The 23,601-nt window shown below is 41.4% G+C and overlaps 1 protein-coding gene across 9 annotated transcripts in view; it reads left to right on the forward strand.

Annotated features, from left to right (window-relative positions):
* The first annotated feature begins 1,937 nt into the window (after positions 1 to 1,937).
* Positions 1,938 to 23,601, forward strand: part of CAMTA1 (calmodulin binding transcription activator 1) — a 918,369-nt gene continuing 896,705 nt past the window's right edge. For all 9 annotated transcript variants that reach the window (XM_074933836.1, XM_074933834.1, XM_074975524.1 and 6 more), the window contains exon 1: positions 1,938 to 2,052. In XM_074933836.1, coding sequence (XP_074789937.1) covers positions 2,028 to 2,052 — 25 coding nt within the window. In that variant the 5' untranslated portion in view covers positions 1,938 to 2,027. The remainder of the gene's footprint in view (positions 2,053 to 23,601) is intronic.

Genomic DNA, 23,601 nt, shown 5'->3' on the forward strand with positions numbered 1-23,601 from the left:
CCGACAGTCGCTGATACCAGAGCTTCACGGAGACCATACAGAAGAGAGCAACTATGGAGCGATCCATGCTTGTGCTCCACTCCTGTCTTCTAATATAGGTTTAGGGTGGCCTTGACAATGGGATTGCGTCCCTATCTTTGCTAATGGTCATTTATAGACCTATCCTCCATGAACTTATCTAGTTTTTTTTTTTAAACCCAGTTATACTTCTGGATTTATATAGTGGCATTATGGTATTCTTGTTGCAAAAAAAGCAAAGGTCATTCTGGGATGTATTAACAGGAGTGTTGTAAGCAAGACATGAGAAGTAATTCTTCTGCTCTACTCTGATTAGGCCTCAACTGGAGTATTGTGTCCAGTTCAGGGTGTCACATTTCAGGAAAGATATGGACAAATTAGAGAAAGTCCAGAGAAAAGAAACAAAGATAATTAACTGTCTAAAAAACATGACCTATGAAAAAACTGGGTTTGTTTAGTCTGGAGAACAGAAGATTGAGAAAGCACATGATAACAGTTTTCAAGTACATAAAAGGTTGTAATAAGGAGAAGAGAGGAAAAATTATTCTCCCTAACCTTTGATGATAAAACAAGAAGCAATGGGCTCAAATTGCAGCAAGGGAGGTTGAGGCTGGACATTAGGAAAAGCTTCCCGCCGGGGTGGTTAAGCCCTGGAACACATTGCCTAGGGAGGCTGTGGAACCTCCATCCTTGTTGGAGAGCAGGTTAGGCAAACGCCTGACAGGGACGGTCTAGAGCCGGGGGTCTCAAACTTCACTGCACCATAACCCCCTTTTAACAAAGATCACGACATGACCCCAGGAGGGGGGACGAAAGGCTGAGCTCGCCCGAGCCCCGCCGCCCTGGGCAGGGGGGCCAAAGCCCAAGCCCACCGCCCCAGGCCTGAGCCCCACCAACCAGGGCTGAGGCTGCTGGGACCGGGCTTTGACCCTGGGCCCAGCCAGCCTCAGGCCAACGCTGGCGTCGCCCAGCGGACTCACAGCCCGCCCCGGGGTGCTGGCCCCCAGCCTGCGAACGGCCGGGGAGCGGGGGCCGGGCCTGCAGGGCTGCGCGCGGAACGGACGTTTTCAGAGACCCCCCCCCCGCGCCGCGTTGCCAGGGGCCTCGCGCCCAGCAACCGCCGACCTCAGCCGCCATTTTGTTCCCCTCCCCCGCCCGTTCCGCCAGCTGAGCTCCCCTCTGACGCCTGCGGCCAGCGCGGCCCACGCGAGCCTGAGGAGCCCGCGGCGAGCCCGGCCCGGCTCCGCAGGGGGCGAGCGGCAAACCGCCCGCGTGCGCCCGGCCTGTGAAAGCCCAAAGCCAGCGCCGGGCCGCGGGCAGAAGGACGTCCGCGCCCCCCCAATCAGCGCGCCACAGCCAGAATAAGCGGCGCCCATTGGACGCTGCCCGCCGGCCGCGCCAATCAGGGCCTTTGTTTAGGGTTACGTGAGGAGAAGGCGGTGTTTGCCGATCACAGCCAATAGACGGAGCAGAAGGCCGAGTGATCAGCGGTCACCTGGCTCGCCCCTCTCGACTCATTGATTGGCTACGGAGTCTGTCAGTTTAGCGCGACTCGTTTCCCGTTCGTTGGCAGAGCTGTCAGGGTTTTGTGTCCACCATCAATGCCCGCTTCCTTTTGCCGGTGATTGGCTGATAGAGTTGTCAGTGAAACGATTCCACTGTCTGATTGGTTATGGGAACTGTCAGCTAATGACCTTTTTTCCCTTTCAGATCCTCCCTATGACTGGTGAGTGGCTGTAGAATGTGTCAGTGCAGTGTTTCTCCTCACTGATTGGTTATGCGGGCTGTCAGTAGACTCCCTTCTCTCGACATGCCCGCCCCGTGTTGTCAGTGATTGGCCGCAGGAAGTGTCAGTTTGGCGGCTCCCCCAATGGGCGGCCCGGGGTGTGTGCGGCGCGCGCGGTGTGGCCGGCCCGGCGGCGGCGGCGGCAGCGGGAGGAGGCGGCGGCGGCGCGCGCCTGGATCCCGGTCGCGAGGAGGCGGAGGAGGATGTGGCGCGCGGAGGGGAAATGGCTGCCGAAAACAAGCCGGAAGGTGAGAGCGCGGCGGGGCCGGGCCCGGCCCCTCAGCCCGGCCGGGGAGCGGGGCGCATCCGCGGGGCAGGCGCCCAACGCCGCGGGCCGGGCCGCGCAGCCCCGCGCCAGAAAGTTTCGCTGTGCCGGGCGGAGGGGGGCGCGGCCCGGCCCGGCCGCGACGGGCGCCCCCGCGGGGCGGGGCGGGGCAGGGTGCCGGCGTCCCCCGTGCGGGGAGCGAGTCGCGGGGACACCCCGCTCTCGGGCTGCTGGTGAGGGAAGGGCACCAGTTCCCCCGTCTCCGCCATTGGGCCGGGAGCACCCATCCCCCACCTTCCCACCGCGGGACCCGTCCGGCCCTCGGACCTCCCCTGCGCCGGGGGGGCGGCCAGGCCACCCCTCCCCCGCTCCTCCCCGTTGGGGGGGCCCGGCCACGGCTCCCCCTCTCCCGCTTCTCCACTGCTCTCCTCCCCCCCCCGTGCCCTGGGGGGGGGCCCGGCCACGGCACCCCGTCCCCCACTTCTCTTCTCCCCGTTGGGGGGGCCCGGCCACGGCTCCTCCCCCCGCTTCTCCACTGCTCTCTTCCCCCCCCCCCCCGTGCCCTGGGGGGGGGCCGGCCACAGGCACCCTGTCCCCTGCTTCTCCGCTTCTCCTCCCCCGTACCATGGGGGGGCAGCCACAGGCACCCTGTCCCCTGCTTTTCCCCTTCCCCCCCCCCCGTACCATGGGGGGGGCAGCCACGGGCTCCTCATACCCCACTTCTCCCTTCCCCCACTCCTCCCCATGGGAGGGCTGGCCACGGGCACCCCGTCCCCCACTCCTTCTCTACCCCACTCTCCTTCTCTCCCCCACTTCCATTCTCCTGCGCCATGGGGGGGGCCGGCCACAGGCACCCTGTTCCCCTCTTTCCCCCTCCCGTGAGGTGGTGGGGGCTGTTCATGGGCTCCCAGTCCCCCCACTCCTCTCCCGCGCCAAGGGGGTGGGGGGCATCCATGGGGGGGAGGGTGGTCCATAGGGGACCACCATGGGGGGGAGGGCAGGCTGCAGGCACCCCTTCTTTTCTGCTATGGGGGGGAAGGGCAAGGACAGGCCGTGGGCCCTCAATCCTCCACCCCCTCACTATGCAGATGAGGATGGGCTGCGGATACCCAGCTGCATTCTCACCCCCCCTTCCCCTACCATGGGGGAAACCTTTGTCTAATAAACAATAATAATGTACATTCCCAAGTATCTCTTGTCAGAGAAGAGGGTAGGGAAAGCATGTGTCCACCAACCCTGGTCAGGGCATGTGTACCACTTCACTATGAGGGAGGGGATGGCCATACAGAATGAACTTCCTCACTTCACCATGTGAAAAGGCGTGGGATGCAGGCTCCACCACCATGGGGGAAGAGCTGGGCATCCTAAGCCCCACAGTCGGGGGAGTGCAGGGCAACATTTGCTCCCACCCCCTTGTGAGAAGATGACAGGCAATATATATGAGGCCCATGTAGGAAGGGGAGGATAGGGCAGACAGCTCCTGTTTCGGGTGTGAAAGAGAATGTGCACATGTACATACCCCCTGTACGTGGGAAGGGCTGGGCATACATGTGCCTTCCATTTGGGGCAAATAGAGGGCATGCTTTTGTGTGCACACAGCTGTGGCAAAGGGCAGGTTGTGCATATGCACACCCTCCTGTTTGGGGGAGCAACTTATTTATGTTTTAACTATTTATTAAAATTAACCCATTCACGTCTACCTGTTCATGCACATAACTAGCTTATATTAATGCGTTTTGTTGTTGCAATTTTCCTCTTCATCTTTTCCTTGCTCCTTGCCATCTTGTGTGTTGCATCTTGTGTTGTTTTACTTTTGATTATGCTCCTTGGGGTGGGAACTGTTTTTTTTCTCTTTTCAGTACAGTGGGGCCCTAATTAAGCTGCTACTCGAATATAAATACTGAATAATCTGAGCATGTTTGTGGTTGGTAGTATCCGCTGATGGGAATGCTACAGTATGGCATTTGGAACCTTCCTTCCAATCCCACCGATTGACATTGTATGTGCACACCCACTGCACTCCTCTATAGGCAAGGTGTAGCATTTCAGCCCTCAAGGGGATGGCCAAGTATAACGTGGTCAGTTCTCCACAATGTGGAGGGCAGGCCAGTTACAATTTGCCCATATAAAGAAATGGTCATGGCATGTGCACCCGTTTTGACAAAAAAGCTGATCGTCATATGGGGATGGATCAGGACATATATACTCCTGTCATGAGTTACAAGTTCTTCAGAGCAGGGACAACTGTCTGTTTGTGCTTTGCTTCTCATAATGTGGCCCTGATCCCACTTGGGACATCTGGGAGGATCATAATATGCATAGCAATAATTGTGCCCACCTCATGGCAAGGGGCAGGGTGAGTGCTGCTCATGAGATGTAGAAGGCAGATGCTGTCCCTAGGTGGCATAGCCCGTGGGGAGGAGTCAGCAGATCATACACTCTTTTCTCACTGGATGATGAAGATTACCCAGTGGAATGGAAAGAGCAATTGTAGGAGGGACCCTCCCATGTGAAAAGTGGTGCATCTCCCCTTACGCAAGTGCATGCACATTCTCCCCACACACATTGTGCTCCACCCCTAGGGGGAAGGGCCACCACCACTTGTGGCCCCTCTTGTCCCCATAAGTACTGCAACTAAAATTGAGTATATGAGTGCTGAGAGGGTGAATATGTAAACTTTTAATGTGTTCTTAGTACAGCTCATTCCATAGCAGGAGATTGGCATGTGCACTCTCCTTTCCAGCACAAGCAACTAAACAAAAATGCACATTCTCCTCCAATAACTCGCATAATGAGTTGCATGCAAAGCCCTTTACTGAGTAAAGCCCCGGGATGAGAGGAGAGCATGCTGACTACACACCCTGAGGAGTAGGCTACACACTTTTCCCCGGCACTGTTTAAACGATGGTAAAGTCAATACATAAAAATCAAATATATATGTCACTCTTTTGGTTAATTAGGAAAGATAAATAACATGTTTTTTGGGGATGCCAAATAGATAATTTAATTTTTTAGGTATTGGAACAGTTCAACTATTTTGTGAAAGGGGCTGATGAAAAGGTGTGCTGTCAGAGTTCCAGCCCTTTGGAGGGATTGTCTGTCCTGTCAGGTTTAGAGCTTCTGTTGTTTTATTATTAGAGCAAGCCAATAGGGGGTGATGAAAAGAAGTGGGCAAAGAGTGTGAATCCATAGAGTAGGAGGGGAAATATATTGGGCATAGGGAGAGACATGACAGTTATGCCCCCTGAAATAGTTTTCAGGTGATGATGGAAATAAGAGATCATATATTGAGAGAAAATAAAAAAGGGTTCAATAATACAGTATTTCTGTATTTTTTGCCTTTTTTAGGTTGTAGATTTATGCAGAGACAACTTAATTTTGCTATTGAATACTCCAAAAGAGATTGAAAGTTATGTGGATAACATAAAATGGTAGTTAACTTCATACTTAAAGTTGCTTTTTGAAATTACTTTAGAAAAAACACACTGTATATTTTACATACGAAGGAAAGAGTTAAAGCGTACAACTCTTTAGCTCAAAGTTGTTCTATATAATACATTGTTGAAAAACAGAAGATCCAAGATAAGGATTTTTTTTATTGCATATCCACAAGGGGGTAGTGATGTACTGTCTAAGATATTTGTAGTAGAAATGCTAGATAACCGTTTTTTGAAACACTTTAGATTTACAGATAAAAGTGGTGTATTTGCATTTTAACTTAATAAGATCTTTTAAAAATGTTTATTGGAAAAATTCATGAGTTTAACATGCTGCTTTTACATTTTGGAAAAATAACCATTTATTACTTTTGAATGGTGGAATACGTTTCCCACTACTGTGATTTACATATGCATATGTGATTGCCAGGATTTGAGTTCTAAATCAAAAGTGATTTTCTGGTGTATTTCTCAACATTTTAAATTGCTATACAAGTTGGAAGTTGGGGTCAAGCTGTGAACAGGCTTTGTGAAGTTGATGCTGTGTTTCTAGATAAATTCATGGTGGATAGGCCCATTAATGCCCATCAGTCAGGATGGGCAGGGATGGTGTCCCTAGCTTCTGTTTGCCCATTTCCTAGCTTCAGGCAATAGGGGATGGATCATTTGATGTTTACCTGTTCTGTTCATTCCATCTGAAGCACCTGGCATTGGCCACTGTCAGAAGACAGGATACTGGGCTAGATGGACCCTTGGTCTGACCCAGTATGGCCATTGTTATGTTAGGTGTAGAATGTGAACCCCTTACATAAAAAAGCCTTAAAGATACAGCTCAAAGTAAATTCATGTGAGCAGTATTTTCCTGGGGTTTTTTTTCATTGTATAGGTTTGTCAAAACCATAGTTTCACAACATATTTGACACCAACTTGTAATGTAACTGATCCACAGTGCCCAGAAAAGGAAAACAAATTGTGGTGCTAAAGCAACATGCGGTATAATTTATTATTTAATATTGTAGGAACCAAAGGCATCAAGAAGGTTAGGGCTGGTTGTGCTAGGAGCTGTACAGATATACAACTGTTCTTCTGTGATAGAACAATGAATGGTAATCCATGTAGGGGCCTCCATTTTGGAAGGGAGGGAAGAGAAAAATAGTTAGTTGATTTACCATTACAGGAAATAACAGGTTACAGCTTTCTTCCAAAATGTAATATAAAACATTACATTTACATGATCTAACTTTAACTTAATACCTGATAATAAATATTAAAATAATTTCATAAACCCTGCTAATTTAAGGCTATGGACAAAGTATGTGCTTTGTGTTCAAGCCTACCTTGAGGAGACTTGAGGTAAATACTCTTTACTTCATCACTACTGACTCCTTAGTGCTCCCTTTTCCCTGAGGAAAGTTGTCTTTATCTCTTTCAGTAAATTTTAGCTAACTTAATGTGCGTCTTCTGGAATATTTTTTCCTTATATGCTACTGTAGCTTGGATTGCTATCTTTTTGCTATTTGAGTGTGCAGTACCTGGCACAGTGGAGCCTCAATACGCTACTGCAACATAAATATTAAATTACATAATACGTAAAATGAATAGGAGTATGTTGTCAGCTTAATCTTTCATTAATCTTTTTTGATTCTCCTGAATTCATTACTTTTGTCGGGTGTGCTGTGATCTAGAATAGACTGGGCTTTATTTTTTTCTCACTTACATTGGTGTCGATGATTAAGTCCACTGAAATAATAAAATCTAAACAATATAAAACTGGTATAAATGAGAGGAGAGTTGGACTTTATATCTTTAATATTAGAATTTTCTGTTTAGTAACCTTCAATTAATTTGTCCCCTTTCCCTTCAAGATTTTGTGTGGGTGTGTAGTAACATTTTTCCCACATACCCTGGTTTTAGTATTGAGAGTAGGTAATAGGTTTAGTGATTTCATATCGGTTAATAGTCATTAACTTAAAGCTGCTGGAATGAATTGGGTTTTCATCTTGTCTGTCTAGTGTGTGACTTTTTGTTATGTTTAATACAGGTATTTTCTTTAATTTCTTATAGGCTGTTAAAATCTCTTCTGTTGAGATGAATGACCCCTAAGGTCACTCATTCTTGTAACTTACTACTGCTTAAGAGCTATTGTAAATACCCTCTTTCATGTCCCATATTTGACCTTTTCAATTTTGATAATGAATGCCTTACTTTCATCTACATTATGTTGGTTAACTCTTATATCTGAGTATATCTAATTAACTCCTATATCTGAGTAATCTAATTTAAGTTGAGCTGAGAAGTCCATTGCAGAAACCCAGATGATTCTCAGCTAGTCAACAATTTCTTTGTGTACTTCTAACAGCAATTGTATGTTTGTAGTTCAGTGAGTTGACCTACTTCTGTACTACGTTTTTAAGGAGTCAACGTATGAAATCAAGTATCAGAGGGGTAGCCGAGTTAATCTGGATCTGTAAAAGCGGCAAAGAGTCCTGTGGCACCTTATAGACTAACAGACATATTGCAGCATAAGCTTTCGTGGGTGAATACCCACTTCTTCAGATGCATGTCATGCAGGTATGAAATGTTCATTTTTTAAATGCTTGAAATTTAAACTCTGCCTTTCAAAAGTTTAAATGTCAGCCATTTAAAAACACAGTTGTATGAAGACAAGTATTAGAACAGTGGTGCTGGTAGCCTGAGTATAGAACCCAAGTCTTATTCCCTTCTTTAACCTTTAAAATGATTTTTAAATATATATATTGAATTACTTGTGTCTGAAATGAGCTCTGTTGACAGCCCTGGTGACCGAAATCCATTTCTGTACCACAGCACTAGTACAGCATCAGTATTACAAGCTTCTGCACACCATGCTAACTTGAAAGGGACCCTCCTGTGAAGATCAGAGGGCAATTCATTCTACAGACCTCTTCTCGTTCAGTTTTCCCTTGAGACTGTTAGTAACAATGGCACTGATGTGCAATTAGCTCAGATTAGTAGTGAAAGAATGTTATCATCTGATAGCCTTTTGGAAGTGGACAATTGTCCACATCTCCAAAACCCATGACCGTGGATGTGCTTGTTAGTAAAAGAGAGGACACTGATTGCCTTGGCTTGGAAACTGAAGAGTCCTCTCACTCATACATGTATTGTTTCTGGGGCAGCATTGAAGTACACTGGAAGGGTGTGATCAGATTTCACTAGGTGCTTTGGTAATACAAATAATAAATAACAACAGCTCCCTGTGCTGTATCTCTCCTATCGTTAAATAGAGGACTTGAGTCTCCAGAACGTTAACATGGCATCTTCAACCAGCACTGAATTCACTTTTTAAAAAAACAGGAACAGAGAACTGACAGCAAAACAGTTACGTTTCTTTGTATTTGGTTTATTCTTCTGAATAGTTGAGGAAATTGGCATATCCAAAATGCAGTAGAACAATGACTATGTGTTAAAATTATCTGGCCTGTTGTTAAACTAGTATTCTTACTCCTTGTCCCAGTTCAGTTATATTATCAAGGTGGTGATTATTGATTTTATAGCTATTAATTCAGGCAGGCGCAGTAAATATGATTGTGATGGAGCTGTTATGCTAGACAAGGTAACTGTTAGAATACTGTTGCTTCCCTTACTGCCAGCTAAATGAATGTTTAGGAGAATGTCTGCAGCAGTCAGAGGGTTTTGGCTTTTGAAATATTTACTATGCAACCTAATATTTATATCAAAACGGAAAAAAAAATAGGGGCAATCAGAATCAGCAATGTTTTTAACAGGTGGATACAGATGATTGTGGTAAAGGAATTTTTTTTTTTAGGTGAGTGTTTTACAGTTTTGAAGTAATTTACTGCCAAATAGTTTTGTACAGTAACTGAACGTTTGTGTAGAGAATTCTAGTTGGATACTTAGAACCAAGGGGAGAACATCACTTGATCTTTCATTGTTCTAGTATATTTTGGAATATGTTTATTTTCAATATGTTGAACATTAGTTTTCTGGCCAAGTTAATTTTGCAGGATATAAGATCATATTGTGGTTACATTATTAAAAATATATTTCAAATACCTATTTTTAATCTTTGTTAATCCCTTTGAGGTGATGAACACATGGGTCTGACTGCCCTGGTGGTGGTGAGATTGGATCATGGATAACAATTGCTGTGGTTGCTGGACAGAACTGGTTTTGAATCAGTTGTCATGAAAATATTATAAATATCTGTTCTTCCGAAAGATCTGTTGATTACCACAGTTAATTTAATGATTGTGGGCCGGAGGCCAGGGTGTCGTTGGTGCATGGTGCTGTGCTGTGGAACTTGGTTTTACTGCTAGTCCACTGTAACTGGTCTCTCAGAGCTTTAGGGCTTGGTGTAAGGCTTGTCTCTTGACTGTCACACAGGTGGATTGGGAGGATGGCAACCAGTGTGGTAACTAGTCAGTCTTCCAGTGTTAATACTGGTCAATAGGTTAGTTAAAATTTCAGAGTATTATTCTGTGTATAAAGACTGTGGTGGATGCTTTTTGTAAATTGTGAAAACAAAATAAAATTTTGTTCACTGTAATGTTAGGTTACAAAATACTTAGTTCACTCCTGTCCTTGAAAGTATGACACAATGTTTTACTTCTTATACAAACCTAGTTTATTGTATAATTGTTCATGAATGCTAGGCTGCTGACTTACCACTTGCTGATGGGCTTTTGTGTGTATTTTCACTTAATTCACAAGATTGCCATCTTTACTTAAAATTAGACTGTGATGCTCTGAAGTAGAGTTCGCTTTTACCTCAGTTTTATCTGAATTTCAGTTTACAGTTTAATACTTAATTTGAAATTCAGATAAAATTCTAATTTAGAAACTGAACTTCTTTTCTTCTCCCTTCTGTGTCCTTCCCTTTCAGAGGCTTATTAACCATGTGATTTACAATCCAGGAAGTGAAGTCACTCCACTGTTTCCAAAATATGGAAGACAATTAGCATTTCAGTATGGGGACAGTTCCTCTCACCCCATGCAATATTAAAGTTAGGCCATGTCTACACTAGAGCTTACAGCTGTCCCGTGCAGCTGCGCCGCTGTAAGTTTGCTCATGTAGCCACTTTATGCTGATGGAAGAGAGCGCTCCAGTTGACATAATTAGCCACCGCCGCTCGTTAGGGAGTGGTTTATGTCAGCGGGAGAATGCCTCCCGATGACAAAGCGCTGTCCACACCGGTGCTTTTGTCAGTGTAACTTATGTCACAGTGTAACTTTGTCACACCCATAAGCAACATAAGTTATTCTAACAAAAATGCTAGTATAGACATAGCCTTAGTCTCGTAAGTGAGAATTGCATTTAAAAAAAAATATCCTGCTAGGTTCTTCTTATAACTGAAGCTTTCCTATTTTCCTTTTGACCTGCTAGGTGTTAGAGAAGCGTTAATGTATGTGCTTCTCAGTCACTTCATGGCTCTTGTTGAATGACTTTATATTGTAGTTAGATTTTTGAAATACTATGAATAGAGCAGGTTTAATCAGATTTTGCTTTAAGGGATAACATCAACTTAAAATTTAGTCTGCTTAAAAAAGGAGTTAAAAGTAGTTTCAGGTTCTTCATCTGCCCTTGAGTTCTCCAGCCAATGTTTGTGGTTTTACAGTAATCTTTTTTTATGTTGTTTTTCCCCTCCCCCCCCACTATATGAAAGACCACCCAAACAATAGGGAAAACAGATCTGTTGATTGTACCAGAAAAACAGATTACAGTAGAACCTCACCGTTATGAACGCCAGAATTACGAACTGACTAGTCAACCACACACTTTATTTGGAACCAGAAGTTCACAGTCGGGCAGCAGCAGAGACACACCCCCCCCCCCCCAAAATCAAATACAGTACTCTGTTAAATGTAAATTACTAAAAAAAAAAAAAAAAAGGAAAGCAGCATTTTTCTTCTGCATAGTAAAGTTTCAAAGCTGTATTAAGTCAATGTTCAGTTGTAAACTTTTGAAAGAACAACCATAATGTTTTGTTTAGAGGTGTTCATAACTCTGAGGCTTTACTGTATTTACAAAGTGTTCTCAAATGTGTAAAATAACTAAAAATTAATGTTTTTTCTCAGACCTTGGTTTTATACTATTTCTACATGTAAATTTTAACAATAGTAGCTAAAAGTTTTATTTTGAGATTATCTCTTTGAGATCTGAAATTCTTGACCTCTCTTGGGTGGAGACCTTCATCTCTCTCTCCTTCCTTCTTGGGGATTTTCCAGGCTGCACAGTTCCCTGTCTACACTGTGAATTTCCCAGAGAGTCAGACTCCATAAGCAGGCCTGCTTTGCCTTCTCTTTAGAGGCTATATAAACTGCGTCATTTCCCACAGTTAAAAGTTACCACACAGCTCTTTCTAAGCAAGGACATTTAGCTTTAAGGTGAAAGCATTCGAGAAAACATATTAAAACAATAAAAGAACCTACACGCATACTAGTAAGCTTACCAGAGATCATCCAAACCCAACAAGGGCTCTGGTAGGATTCAGTCCTTCAAACCCACCAACTGGGGTGGATGTAGTGCTTTTTTTGTTTTTGAGGTTGCAGGTTTATCACACCTGTTCAGAAGAACCCTCATGAACTGTGCATTCTTTTATTTATGCAGTTTGGGCTTTGATCTTTTCCTCATGAAACAGGTGATCAGCAGACAAAGATCCCCTCCTCAGGCTGAAGCTTCAAAAGGCTGACTTGCATAACCAGAGGGGGAGGATACATTTTGTGCTTACTCCTCCCCTAGAGATGTCCCAGGAAACCTCTCTTCACTTTATTCCATAAGTACATTCTTGTGTGTCACATTGTTTCAGATGATCCTTTGAAGCTCATAACACTTCCTGGTGTTTACGTTGGTCATATCTCCCCTGTGGAAGTCAAATATGATTCTTTGATACATAAACTTTCCATTTTTTTATACAATGGTCTCCAAAGCTACTTGAACTTAATTCAGTAAGGTTTTTCATAGATATTGCAAGAAATTGCCCTGGATGTCACAAAATACATTGTGAAATATTGTGACTACAGGTGATTTCAGTCACTCTTTTGTTTTCAATGTTTTTCTGTTTAAATTAAGAGTGTCTTCTGTTCAACATCTTTTATTTTCTTTGTTTTTTTCTCAACTCTGCCTCACTCATCTTGTTTTGTTTTTTCTTCTCCTTTTCCTTTCCTTCATCCTCCTCGTTGTGCATCAGCACTAAATTTAAAACATTTAGTGATGCCTATTGAGATGGTGCTCTTCATTGCAAATACTCCTACAGTTCTGTTCCTGAAGCAGTGCTTGAGAAACCACTCCTTTCCCAACTCAGCATGCATACGCTAAGTGTTTATTGGGGAAAACCTGTGGCATTGGAAGATCAAAAGCAAAACTGTATTTATTATGGGGAATTGATGCCTTTCACCTTCTTGTCCTTTAATGGATAACTACACCTTTCTCTCCTGATGGATTCTCCATTCAGATTGCTGAATCTGGAGTCTCTCTCTGTTTATTCAGAGGAATTATGGACTAGTGATTACAGTATAGAACTTGGAGTTATGAGAACAGATTTTCCTGAGTGACAAAAGGAAAAAACACATTTTGGTTTTTGTAGAAATTAGGTTTTGCAAAACCTAAGACTAATAGAAATGTTTCCATGAATTTTTAAAACCAAATGAAACCAATTTAACTGAGATGTTGGCAGCATGTTTTGCATATTGTGTTGTCTGGAACCCTAAAAGAGCAGTTGATTAGCCCATTTTCTTTATTCAAGTTGGTAGTAAGTGCCAAATAGTTAAAATCAATTACTATAGACTATTTAACGTCTTAACACTCTTAAATAATTGTTTTAGAAAAGATTACAAATATTTTTGAAAAAAATCTTCCAGTGCTCTCTTACCCTGTGTGCGCTTCAGTTTCCTCATCTGCGAAATAAGTTAACGCTTCCCTTCCTTGCCAGAGTGTAAGGACTGACTGACTTTATTTTCTGTAAATGCTATGAGATTTTTGGATAATTACTTGTACTACAGCAGCTTAGTAGAAGTACATACCATTGGAATATTAAAGTGTATTTATACAATTCATCCTGTTCCCATTATTCCTAGTTATATATCTTTCCAAAACAATGTCTCCTCCTCCTTGGTTTTAACACCTTTTAGCTATTTGTAGGCTCTTGACTCTTCTACAATCGTCACTTAGGTAAAATATACATATTTAGTTCTTTTAATCTTCACAAGTCATTCCTTCCATCTTCCTGATAGTTTTTATCATTCTTCTCTGAACTCTCCTTCTAGTGAGTTATTTTATTGGTAAAGAGTGCCCAGAAGACAGAATAATATTCCAGATGAATTATTCCAGTGCTTTGTGAATAGATGATAGTTATTTTGTGTTGCAGTAGTGTTTTGGGGCCCCTATCATGGATCAGAATTCTGTTGTGGTATGCCCTATGCAAACACATCATAAAAAGATGGTCCCTGCCTCAGAGTTTTAAATCCAAGCTGAAGATGAGACAAGAGGTGGACATTACAGACAGTTGGGGCACAAGAGTAATTTAAAGTTAGGGAATGGTTTAACTAAAGGTGTGATTTTTAAATAAATTATTTAGTTAAACTGGTGCAACTTTGTGCATGGATCAGTTTATATCCATAATTTACAGGTGAAAGTTAAATTGATATGAGGGTATACACATACATTTGCTGTACTTTGCTTCAGCTAAATTTACTTTTAAACCAATTGAAGTTAAACCAGTGCAACTTCTTTGTAAACAGGACTTCTCTATTATATATTTGTGGCTTTACCTTCCTCTAGGGCAGGATGTTTGAAAGAAGTGGTTGAATGGGATAACAGATCAAGGGCTTGAGAAACAGAAGTAGCATTTTTGTCAGTATATGGCACTGTCCTTATGAGGACAGTAGCCAGACAGCACAAGGATTTGTGTACTTTCTACCTAAGAAGTAACTTGCAAATTAGATCCCTTTAGCCAGTCAGGGAGTGAGGATTTGCCAAAATTCATTTGTGGGTTAGCAGCTGTCCAGCGTCTCTGTTCTTTGAGACCATTCCATTTCGGTATAATTCCATTTAACTCACAGTGACCCACCAGTGTGGATTCCAGACTATGAAAGATTTAAAATAGCAGGAAAAAAAATTAAATAAAAGGCTTATTTTGGAACTGATTTGAAATTATCAAAATAGTTTAATGTCATTATTCATTTGTATAATGGGTGAGCTTACTTGGGAAAAACAAAACACAAACCTAAGATATGCCAAACACATCTATGCAATCATTTTCCTTTGATGCACATTTATTTACAAATGGTAAATATTTGCCAAATTCTTTGCCTAATTTTTTGTCTATTAAGATTGTGTTCTTTTAGGGCAGAGACCTTATCTTGATACATGTCTTTAAAGCATCAAGTACATTTCTGGCACAGTGTAAATAATAAAATAACCTCTGTTAAAACAACCATTGTCAAAATACTTATCTTACCTGAGTTGTCTGAAAATTCTACAATAGTCCATGCTTTTTGATGTCAGACAGGTGATTATAACTTTTGAAAATTGTTCTTTAATATTTGATGAATAACGTTTCCACTACTGCTTCACCAAAGAGACAGTGGGTGCCGTGGACTAGCTGGAGTAAATGTTGAACAACTGAAACCTTTTGGGGCCCAGTCTGAGCCCTGATTTGAGCTCCAAGTGTGTGCAAAAATATTTGGTATAATCTGTCAACCTTAATAAAAGCTGTTTTATTTCAAGGGCAATATCTCTGGACATGTTTACTCAAATGACCTAAATTTTGGATCACTAATTTACGTCACACCCTCATGAGGCACACCAGATTTCAAGGCAATCTGAAAAACCATGTGGAGTTGAGGGAACTAGGAGACTATTCCTTTAAACAGAAAAAGACCGTTAGCTTTTACTATATCAGAACTGGCATGCCACTGTAAAAAAAAAAAATTACATCTGCGGGACAGTACCTGGCAACTGCTATCTGAGGGATAAGCGTACTAACCAGGGAGAAAAGTACTGGGCTGCCAGGCCTCCCCAGAAATCACCCCCTTGCCATTTAAACATAAATTGGTTGTTTGTTGCATACTGCATTTAATTGTAAAATGTGTCAAATTTCTGTTAAGTAAAATTTGAATAACAAAAAAATACTTGAATATATTGCTCAACAAATTTTAACAATATTGGTCCAATGATAGATTCACCAGATAGTATTTGAACAGGTATAAATCTGGTAGAACACCATCAAGTTTTTGTTGAATTATTTCAAGAATATCTGTGGCATTGATCCAATGGGGGGTGGGTGGGGGTGTGTGTGTGTGTGTATATATATGTGTATATATATATATATATATATATATATATATATATAAAAATAAATGACAAATCGTTACTAGTTACATAGCTTGTTGTACTTTCTTACCTTTCTTGGCTTTCACATAAATAGGTCATGGCATGTCTTGTCCTAAACTGTCTTGTCTGTTTCCTTTCTTCCTTCTCTGGCCTTTCACTCCCATCTTTTCTCTCTTTACCCTATCCCACACTGTACTATACCTTCTCCAATACATTTTCCCTCTCCATTCTTCCCCCCACCCCCCGTCACAAAATTTCTGTATCTTATTACTTTTCTATCATGTCCTATTGGTGTCTTTAGCTCTGACCTGGCCACCATAGGGTTTTGCAAGATACCTAGTAACTAGAAGACTAAACATGCTAGCCGCAGACTGATGAGAAAAATTGGGATTGGGGCAGATGCTGTTTGTGCACAATACCCAAATGAGAAGCCACCCCCCTTCAAAAGCAGGTCAGGGACACCATCTGGCTTGTATGTATCTGATAATTTTGAACCACTCAGTGCACCACCTCCTACTCCAGAACTTCCAGGCTTGTATGAAAATGAGAGTTTGGGGGGCTCTTCCATTTTAGCCCTTCTCCAGACTCATGGCTACTGAGGTGGGGGTGTATGTATACTCTTACTACTATGTTTTTTTCGCTGCGGTATTTACCCATACTTTTACCCACCCTCTCAAAGCCTCCTCCAGTGAACGGTGCTGTTGACTTTTCTCTGCTGCTGCTCATAACCCTCCCAAGCAAGCAGCCTAATTAAACTGATCTGATTATTGTGAGTTTCACTGCTTCACCAGGTTCTTAACAGAAATTCTGTGAACTGGCCAAGTTTGGTTAGTTTTTGCTCTACCACAGCATAGGAAAACGGAGCAGCAGCAGAGGTACTGGGACAGTTTGTCTGCAGACTTAAGAAGGCATTGTTAGATCAGTTACACTCGTTCATGTTTGGAACATTATCTTTGCAACCATAAGGACTACAGATCTAATTGTTTAAAAATAAAAGCTTAGTTTCTGGAGATCCTGATGGTACGCAACCTGGAAAGCTTCCTACTTGTCCTGGGCGATTTAGCAAGTGGACTTTTTAAGCCTATATATTGGTGTCCAGGATTGTCAGTTACATTTATTAGCAGTACACCTGCAAAAGTTAAAAATAAGTAAAATTGCTAAAAAAGGCACGTTTAAATATCTGAACTTATTATGCCTTTTTATATGATTGTCTTTTTACCTTGTGAAATACTAATACTGTGAAATATCTTGATGTTTGGTGGTTAGGTCATATGCAATAGATATGAAAATAGTTTGCTCAGAAAAAGTAACCTTGGTGTTAGAGGCCAGTTTGCTTTTTATAAGGGGCTATTTCTTTGATGGATGTGGTTTAAACATAGAAACTGTTGCATCAACATGACATCCAACATATGTATGCAGTCAAATAAACCCTTTTTTCAATATATTTTATATATAGTGTATTTCTTTTCTATTCCCCAGCCCTGCAGTGTGTTAGGGCAGACAGTTATTACAGCAGTTTTTCAGCTCTGCACATGTTTTTAATTTTTCTATGCAATAATTTGTGATTATTTTTAAGAACCATGTCATCTGTTTCTAATTTAAACAATAACCTTATGGTTCAAGGAGCGAAACAAAACACTGATAAGTGGTGTTTTAATTGTATTATTTGATACCAAGTTACCGATCAAATTGGTTACCATGGAAGTTTAGCAATTTGAAACAATAATTATACTGAGTTTTCTGAAATAACCATATATAGAGTTAGATATTAACATAATCAGTGTGGTAGAATTGTGTCCAATAATTTTGTTTTGATTTATCTCGGGTCTTCACAATTGGAAGAATGTAGATAGATTTATTTGGCCTTAAAGAGGGCTTCATATCAATAGGGAACTTGCAAAGTTGAGATTTGAGTCTAAACTAATCCAAATGATTAAAATTAGGATAAATTATATAAATTTACTCTGATAAAATGAAGTAATGTTGTAAAGTTTTTCACTCTTTTTATAGTCAGTTTTTGGAAAATCAATGTGAAATGCTCAAAGATTGAGTTTAAAGGTGACCTTATTTTTTAAGGCAGGGTCTTGGGAAGATCCTGAAAGATTTAGAGCCACACGTCCAACTGAGCATCAATGGGATTTGTGCTCTTAAATACTGAAGGAAATCCTCTGAAAATCTCTGAATGTTATAGTGGTCCCAACACATTAAAACATTAACAGACTTTATGGGTTATTTTTCTTGTGAAGAAATGTGAAATATTAATTTTTAAGTAATGCATTAATATGTCAACAACTGCTAATTACTTCAAACAGCAATGGTTAGATTTATCTTCCCATATACCTAGGTACCATTACACTGATGGAATCACTTTCTAGATAATGTTATTTATCTGTTTATTTCAGTTTTGTTCTAAAGACACCCATCAAAAAATCTGGATGCCCTTGACGTACATTTAAATACACAAATATGGTGATTAAATTTTATTGCAATGTTCAATTTTTTGATATGTTATACATCCTGTTTGCAAAATTTTCACTCCTTTTGCCTTCATGCTGAGGTGCAGTTTAGAAACTGATGTTCTTTAAATTTTTTTTATTACTTGTTGAAAATTAGGTTTATAAAACTGATATATTTGTGAGTTTTATAGGCCTATCCTGTTTGTTTGTATGCTATAGAATTGTAGGCAAATCAGGAGTTGATCAACACATATTGACCCATTTTTGTATTCTGAAATTACACGTTGCACTGATAAAACTCTGGCAGTTAAATTGTCAAGAGTTCCATATCCACCTTCTGGATCACAGACAATTTAAGAACCAGTAAAAAAGGACGTGTGTGGTGGGGGGATGGTAGGAGAGAGGCTCATTGTGATTTGCTATTGTGTGCTTTAAAGTTTTATGGTCCATGTTGCCTCCCTCGGGAGGATGAAGTGCAAGGAGCATGAACAAGCCCATAAAATTGCAAAGGGTTTACAGTGTATAATTAATACAGAACTTTCTATGAACTTTATATTAATTTCACTTGGGCTTTTGTCTCACTAACAAATATTTTTTTGAACGAAGATTGTTTATAAAATTCAAATGTGCTGATGTTCTTAATGAATCATAACAAGAACTTGTAGGCTGTTTTATTTTAGTATATTTTCTTAGTTTTCTATAGAGGCTGTTTGTGTCTTAAAAAGGTTTTTGAGCTGTGGCCAGGACTATACTACGTGCCAAAAAAAGTCAGTATAACTGCCTCTATACTGGGAGGCTTGGCTGGAAAAAAAAAAAAAGCATATCCGTGACTGGAAAAAATATGAAGATAGTAGGCACGCTTATGCTATATGGGGCAAGATTGTCTGGTGAAGCTTAACCCTCACTCTGGAAACTGTCTCTGTGCCATGTACTCTGAATTTGGGCTGATGATCACTTACTTGTGTCTCATTTCCTAATCTATAAAATGGGGGATATATGCTTACTTCATACTGGTGGTGGTTCTCTTGAGTTAACATTTGTGAAGTATTTTGAAGATGTAAAGCAGTGTAGAAGTGTTGAATGTATCAGTAGCAATTTCATATTTAATAAATTGTCTGTTTGATTTGAGTTTTAAATTAGAACAACAAAAAATTTTTGTTAGAAAGTTTGCAACGCCAAGATATTTGATTGGAAATGAATGAAAAATATTTGCCTGAGCATTAGTCACTGCTCTTCACTATGTTTTCCTCAAACGAATATTAATCTGTCATGAGTCTGACACTATTTAATAACAGTACTGTTCTGTGTTGCTGCCATTAAAAGTTGTTATGCAATTTAAAATATTATTTTATGACTAAAAGTATTTTACATACCTTACTTTCTTCAGGTGCAACAGAGGTGCATTTCTTGATGCTACCTTTTAGCTAGCTGTCAGCACTAGAATCCCGGTGCTACAATGCTCCTGAGAAACTAGGTATGATAACACTGAATGCTGGCAGCAGCAACCTGAGACCCAGTGATCCATGGGATAGCCCCCAACAGCAAGGGCTGATCTCAGGGGGTGCTTCATAAGTCTTCAGATAGCTCTAATAAAGGGCAGAGAAAAGAGCAACTCCTCCAAATACCTTTGTGTACAGGGTGGGGGACCAGCAGAAAATAGCTTTCCCCCCCCCTATTTTTTTACCTGAGGATGGGATGCACAGATAAAGTTTCTTGACACCTTAGATGACTGCTTCTTGGAGCAGCTAGTCCTGGAGAGGCAATTCTTGACTTAATCTTAAATGGAGCACAGGATCTTGTCCAAGAAGTGATTATAGCTGGATCGCTTGGTAATCCATAATATAATTAAATTTAACATCTCTGTGGTGGGGAAAACACCTCAGCAGCCAAACACTGTAGCATTTAATTTCAGAAAGGGGGACTACGCAAAAATGAGGAGGTTAGTTAAACAGAAATTAAAAGGTACAGCACCAAAAGTGAAATCCATGTGTGCTGCATGGAAACTTTTTAAACACACCATAATAGAGGCTCAACTTTTAAATGTATACCCCAAATTAAAAAACAGTAAGAGAACCAAAAAAAGTGCCACTGTGGCTAAACAACAAAATAAAAGCAATGAGAGACAAAAAGGCATCCTTTAAAAAGTGGAAGTTAAATCCTAATGAGGAAAATAAAAAGGAGCATAAACTCTGGCAAATGACGTATAAAAATATAATTAGGAAGGCCAAAAAAGAATTTGAAGAATAGCTAGCCATTACTTACTTTTTAAGTATATCAGAAGCAGGAAGCCTGCTAAACATCCTGTGTGGCCACTGGAAGATTGAGATGCTAAAGGAGCACTCATGGACGATAATGCCATTGCGGCGAAATGAAATTAATTCTTTGCATAAGTGTTCACGGCTAAGGATGTGAGGGAAATTCCAAACCTGATCCATTCTTTTTAGGTGACAAATCTGAGGAACTGTCCCAGATTGAGGTGTCATTGAGGTTTTGGAACAAAGTGATAAACAGTAATAAGTCACCAGGACTTGGATGGCTTTCACCCAAGAGCTGTGAAGGAACTCAAATGTGAAATTGCAGAACTACTAACTGTAGTGTGTAACCTATCATTTAAATCAGCTTCTGTACCAAGTGACTCGAGGATAGCTAATGTAATGTCAATTTTTTAAAAAGTCTCCAGCGGTGATCCTGACCATTACAGGCCAGTAAGCCTGACGTCAATACTGTGCAAAATGGTTGAAACTATAGTAAAGAACAAAATTGTCAGACACATAAATGAACTTAATTTGTTGGTTTCAGAGTAACAGCCGTGTTAGTCTGTATTCGCAAAAAGAAAAGGAGTACTTGTGGCACCTTAGAGACTAACCAATTTATTTGAGCATGCGCTTTCGTGAGCTACAGCTCACTTCTTAATTTGTTGGGGGAAAGCCAACAGTCAGTTCCACACATACAAAATGGGAAATGACTGCCTAATGGGAATACTGTTGAAAGGGATCTGGGTGTCGTAGCGGACCACAAGCTAAATATGAGTCAACAGTGTAACACTGTTGCCAAAAAAAAGTGAATATAATTCTGGGATGATTAGCAGGAGTGTTGCAAGCAAGACACAAGAAGTAATTCTTCTGCTCTACTCCGCGCTGATTAGGCCTCAACTGTGTCCAGTTCTGGGTACCACATTTCAGGAAAGATGTGGACAAATTGGAGAAAGTCCAGAGAAGAGCAACAAAAATAATTAAAAGTCTAGAAAACATGACCTATGAGGGAAGATTGGGGGGAAAAAAAGGGTTTGTTTAGTCTGGAAAAGAGAAGACTGAGAGGGGACCCGATAACAGTTTTTAAGTACATAAAAGGTTGTTACAAGGAGGAGGGAGAAAAACTGTTGTTCTTGATACGATAGGACAAGAAGCAATGGGCTTAAATTGCAGCAAGGGAGGTTTAGGTTGGACATTAGGAAAAACTTCCCAACTGTCAGGGTGGTTAAGCACTGGAATAAATTGCCTAGGGAAGTTGTGGAATCTCCATCATTGGAGACTTTTAAGAGCAGGTTAGACAAACACCTGTCAGGGATGGTCTAGATAATACTTAGTCCTGCCATGGGTGCAGGGGACTCGACTAGATGACTTCTCAAGGTCCCTTCCAGTTCTATGATTCTATGGTTTTTGTAAATGCCTCACCATTCTACTAGAATTCTTTGAGGGGGTCAACAAGCATGTGGACAAGGGGGATCCAGTGGATATAGTGTACTTAGATTTTCAGAAAGCTTTTCACAAGATCCCTCACAAAAGGCGTTTAAGCAGGGGTTCTCAAACTGGGGGTTGGGACCCCTCAGGAGGTCGCGAGGTTATTACATGGGGGGTCATGAGCTGTCAGCCTCCACCCCAAACCCCGCTTTGCCTCAGCATTTATAATGGTGTTAAATATATAAAAAAGTCTTTTTGATTTATAAGAGGGGTCGCACTCAGAGGCTTGCTATATGAAAGTACAAAAGTTTGAGAACCACTGCTCTTAAGCAAAGTAAGCTGTCATGGGATAAGAGTGAAGGTCCTCTCATGGATTGGTAACTGGTTAAAAGATAGGAAACAAAGGGTAGGAATAAATGGTCAGTTTTCAGAATGGAGAGAGGTAAATAGTGGTGTCCCCGAGGGGTCTGTACTGGGACAAGTCGTATTCAACGTATTCATAAAAGGTCTGGAAAAAGGGGTAAACAGTGAGGTGGCAAAATTTGCAGATGATACAAAACTTCTCAAGATAGTTAAGTCCCAAGCAGACTGCAAAGAGCTACAAAAGGATCTTACAAAACTGGGTGACTGGGCAGCAAAGTGGCAGATGAAATTCAATGTTGATAAATGTAAAGTAGTGCACACTGGAAAACATAATCCCAATTATACATATAAAATGATGGGGTCTAAATTAGCTGTTACCACTCAAGAAAGAGATCTTGGAGTCATTATGGATAATTCTCTGAAAACATCCACTCAGTGTGCAGCGGCAGTCAAAAAAGCGAACAGAGTGTTGGGAATCATTAAGAAGGAGATAAAATATATTGCCTCTATATAAATCCATGGTACACCCACATCTTGAATACTGTGTGCAGGTGTGGTTGCCCTATCTCAAAAAAGATATACTGGACTTGGGAAAAGGTTCAGAAAAGGGCAACAAAAATGATTAGGGGTATGGAATGGCTGCCTTATGAGGAGAAATTAATAAGACTGGGACTTTTCATCCTGGAAAAAGAGGCAACTAAGGGCAGATATGATAGAGGTCTATAAAATCATGACTGGTGTGGAGAAAGTAAATAAGGAAGTGTTATTTAGTCCTCCTCATAACACAAGAACTAGGGGTCACCAAATGAAATTAATAGGCAGCAGGTTTAAAACAAACAAAAGGAAGTATTTTTTCACACAGTGCACAGTCAACATGGGCAACTCCTTGCCAGAGGATGTTGTGAAGGTCAAGACTATAACAGAGTTCAAAAAAACTTGATAAATTCATAGAGGATAGGTCCATAAAGGGGTGTTAGCCAGGATGGGCAGGGATGGTATACCTAACCTCTGTTTGCCAGAAGCTGGGAATGGGCAACGGGGGATGGATCACTTGATGGTTACCTGTTCTGTTCATTCCCTCTGGGGCACCTGGCATTGTCCACTGTTGGAAGGCAAGATACTGGGCTAGATGGATCTTTGGTCTGATCCAGTATGGCCGTTCTTTTGCTCATGTGAGAGAGAGACTAAAAATACTGGGACTATTTAGCTTTGAAAAAGAGAAGACTAAAGGGGGTCATGATAGAGGACTATAAAATCATGAAT

This window comes from Natator depressus, chromosome 18, assembly GCF_965152275.1.
Source record: "Natator depressus isolate rNatDep1 chromosome 18, rNatDep2.hap1, whole genome shotgun sequence".
In the NCBI taxonomy this organism is placed as follows: Eukaryota; Metazoa; Chordata; order Testudines; family Cheloniidae; genus Natator; species Natator depressus.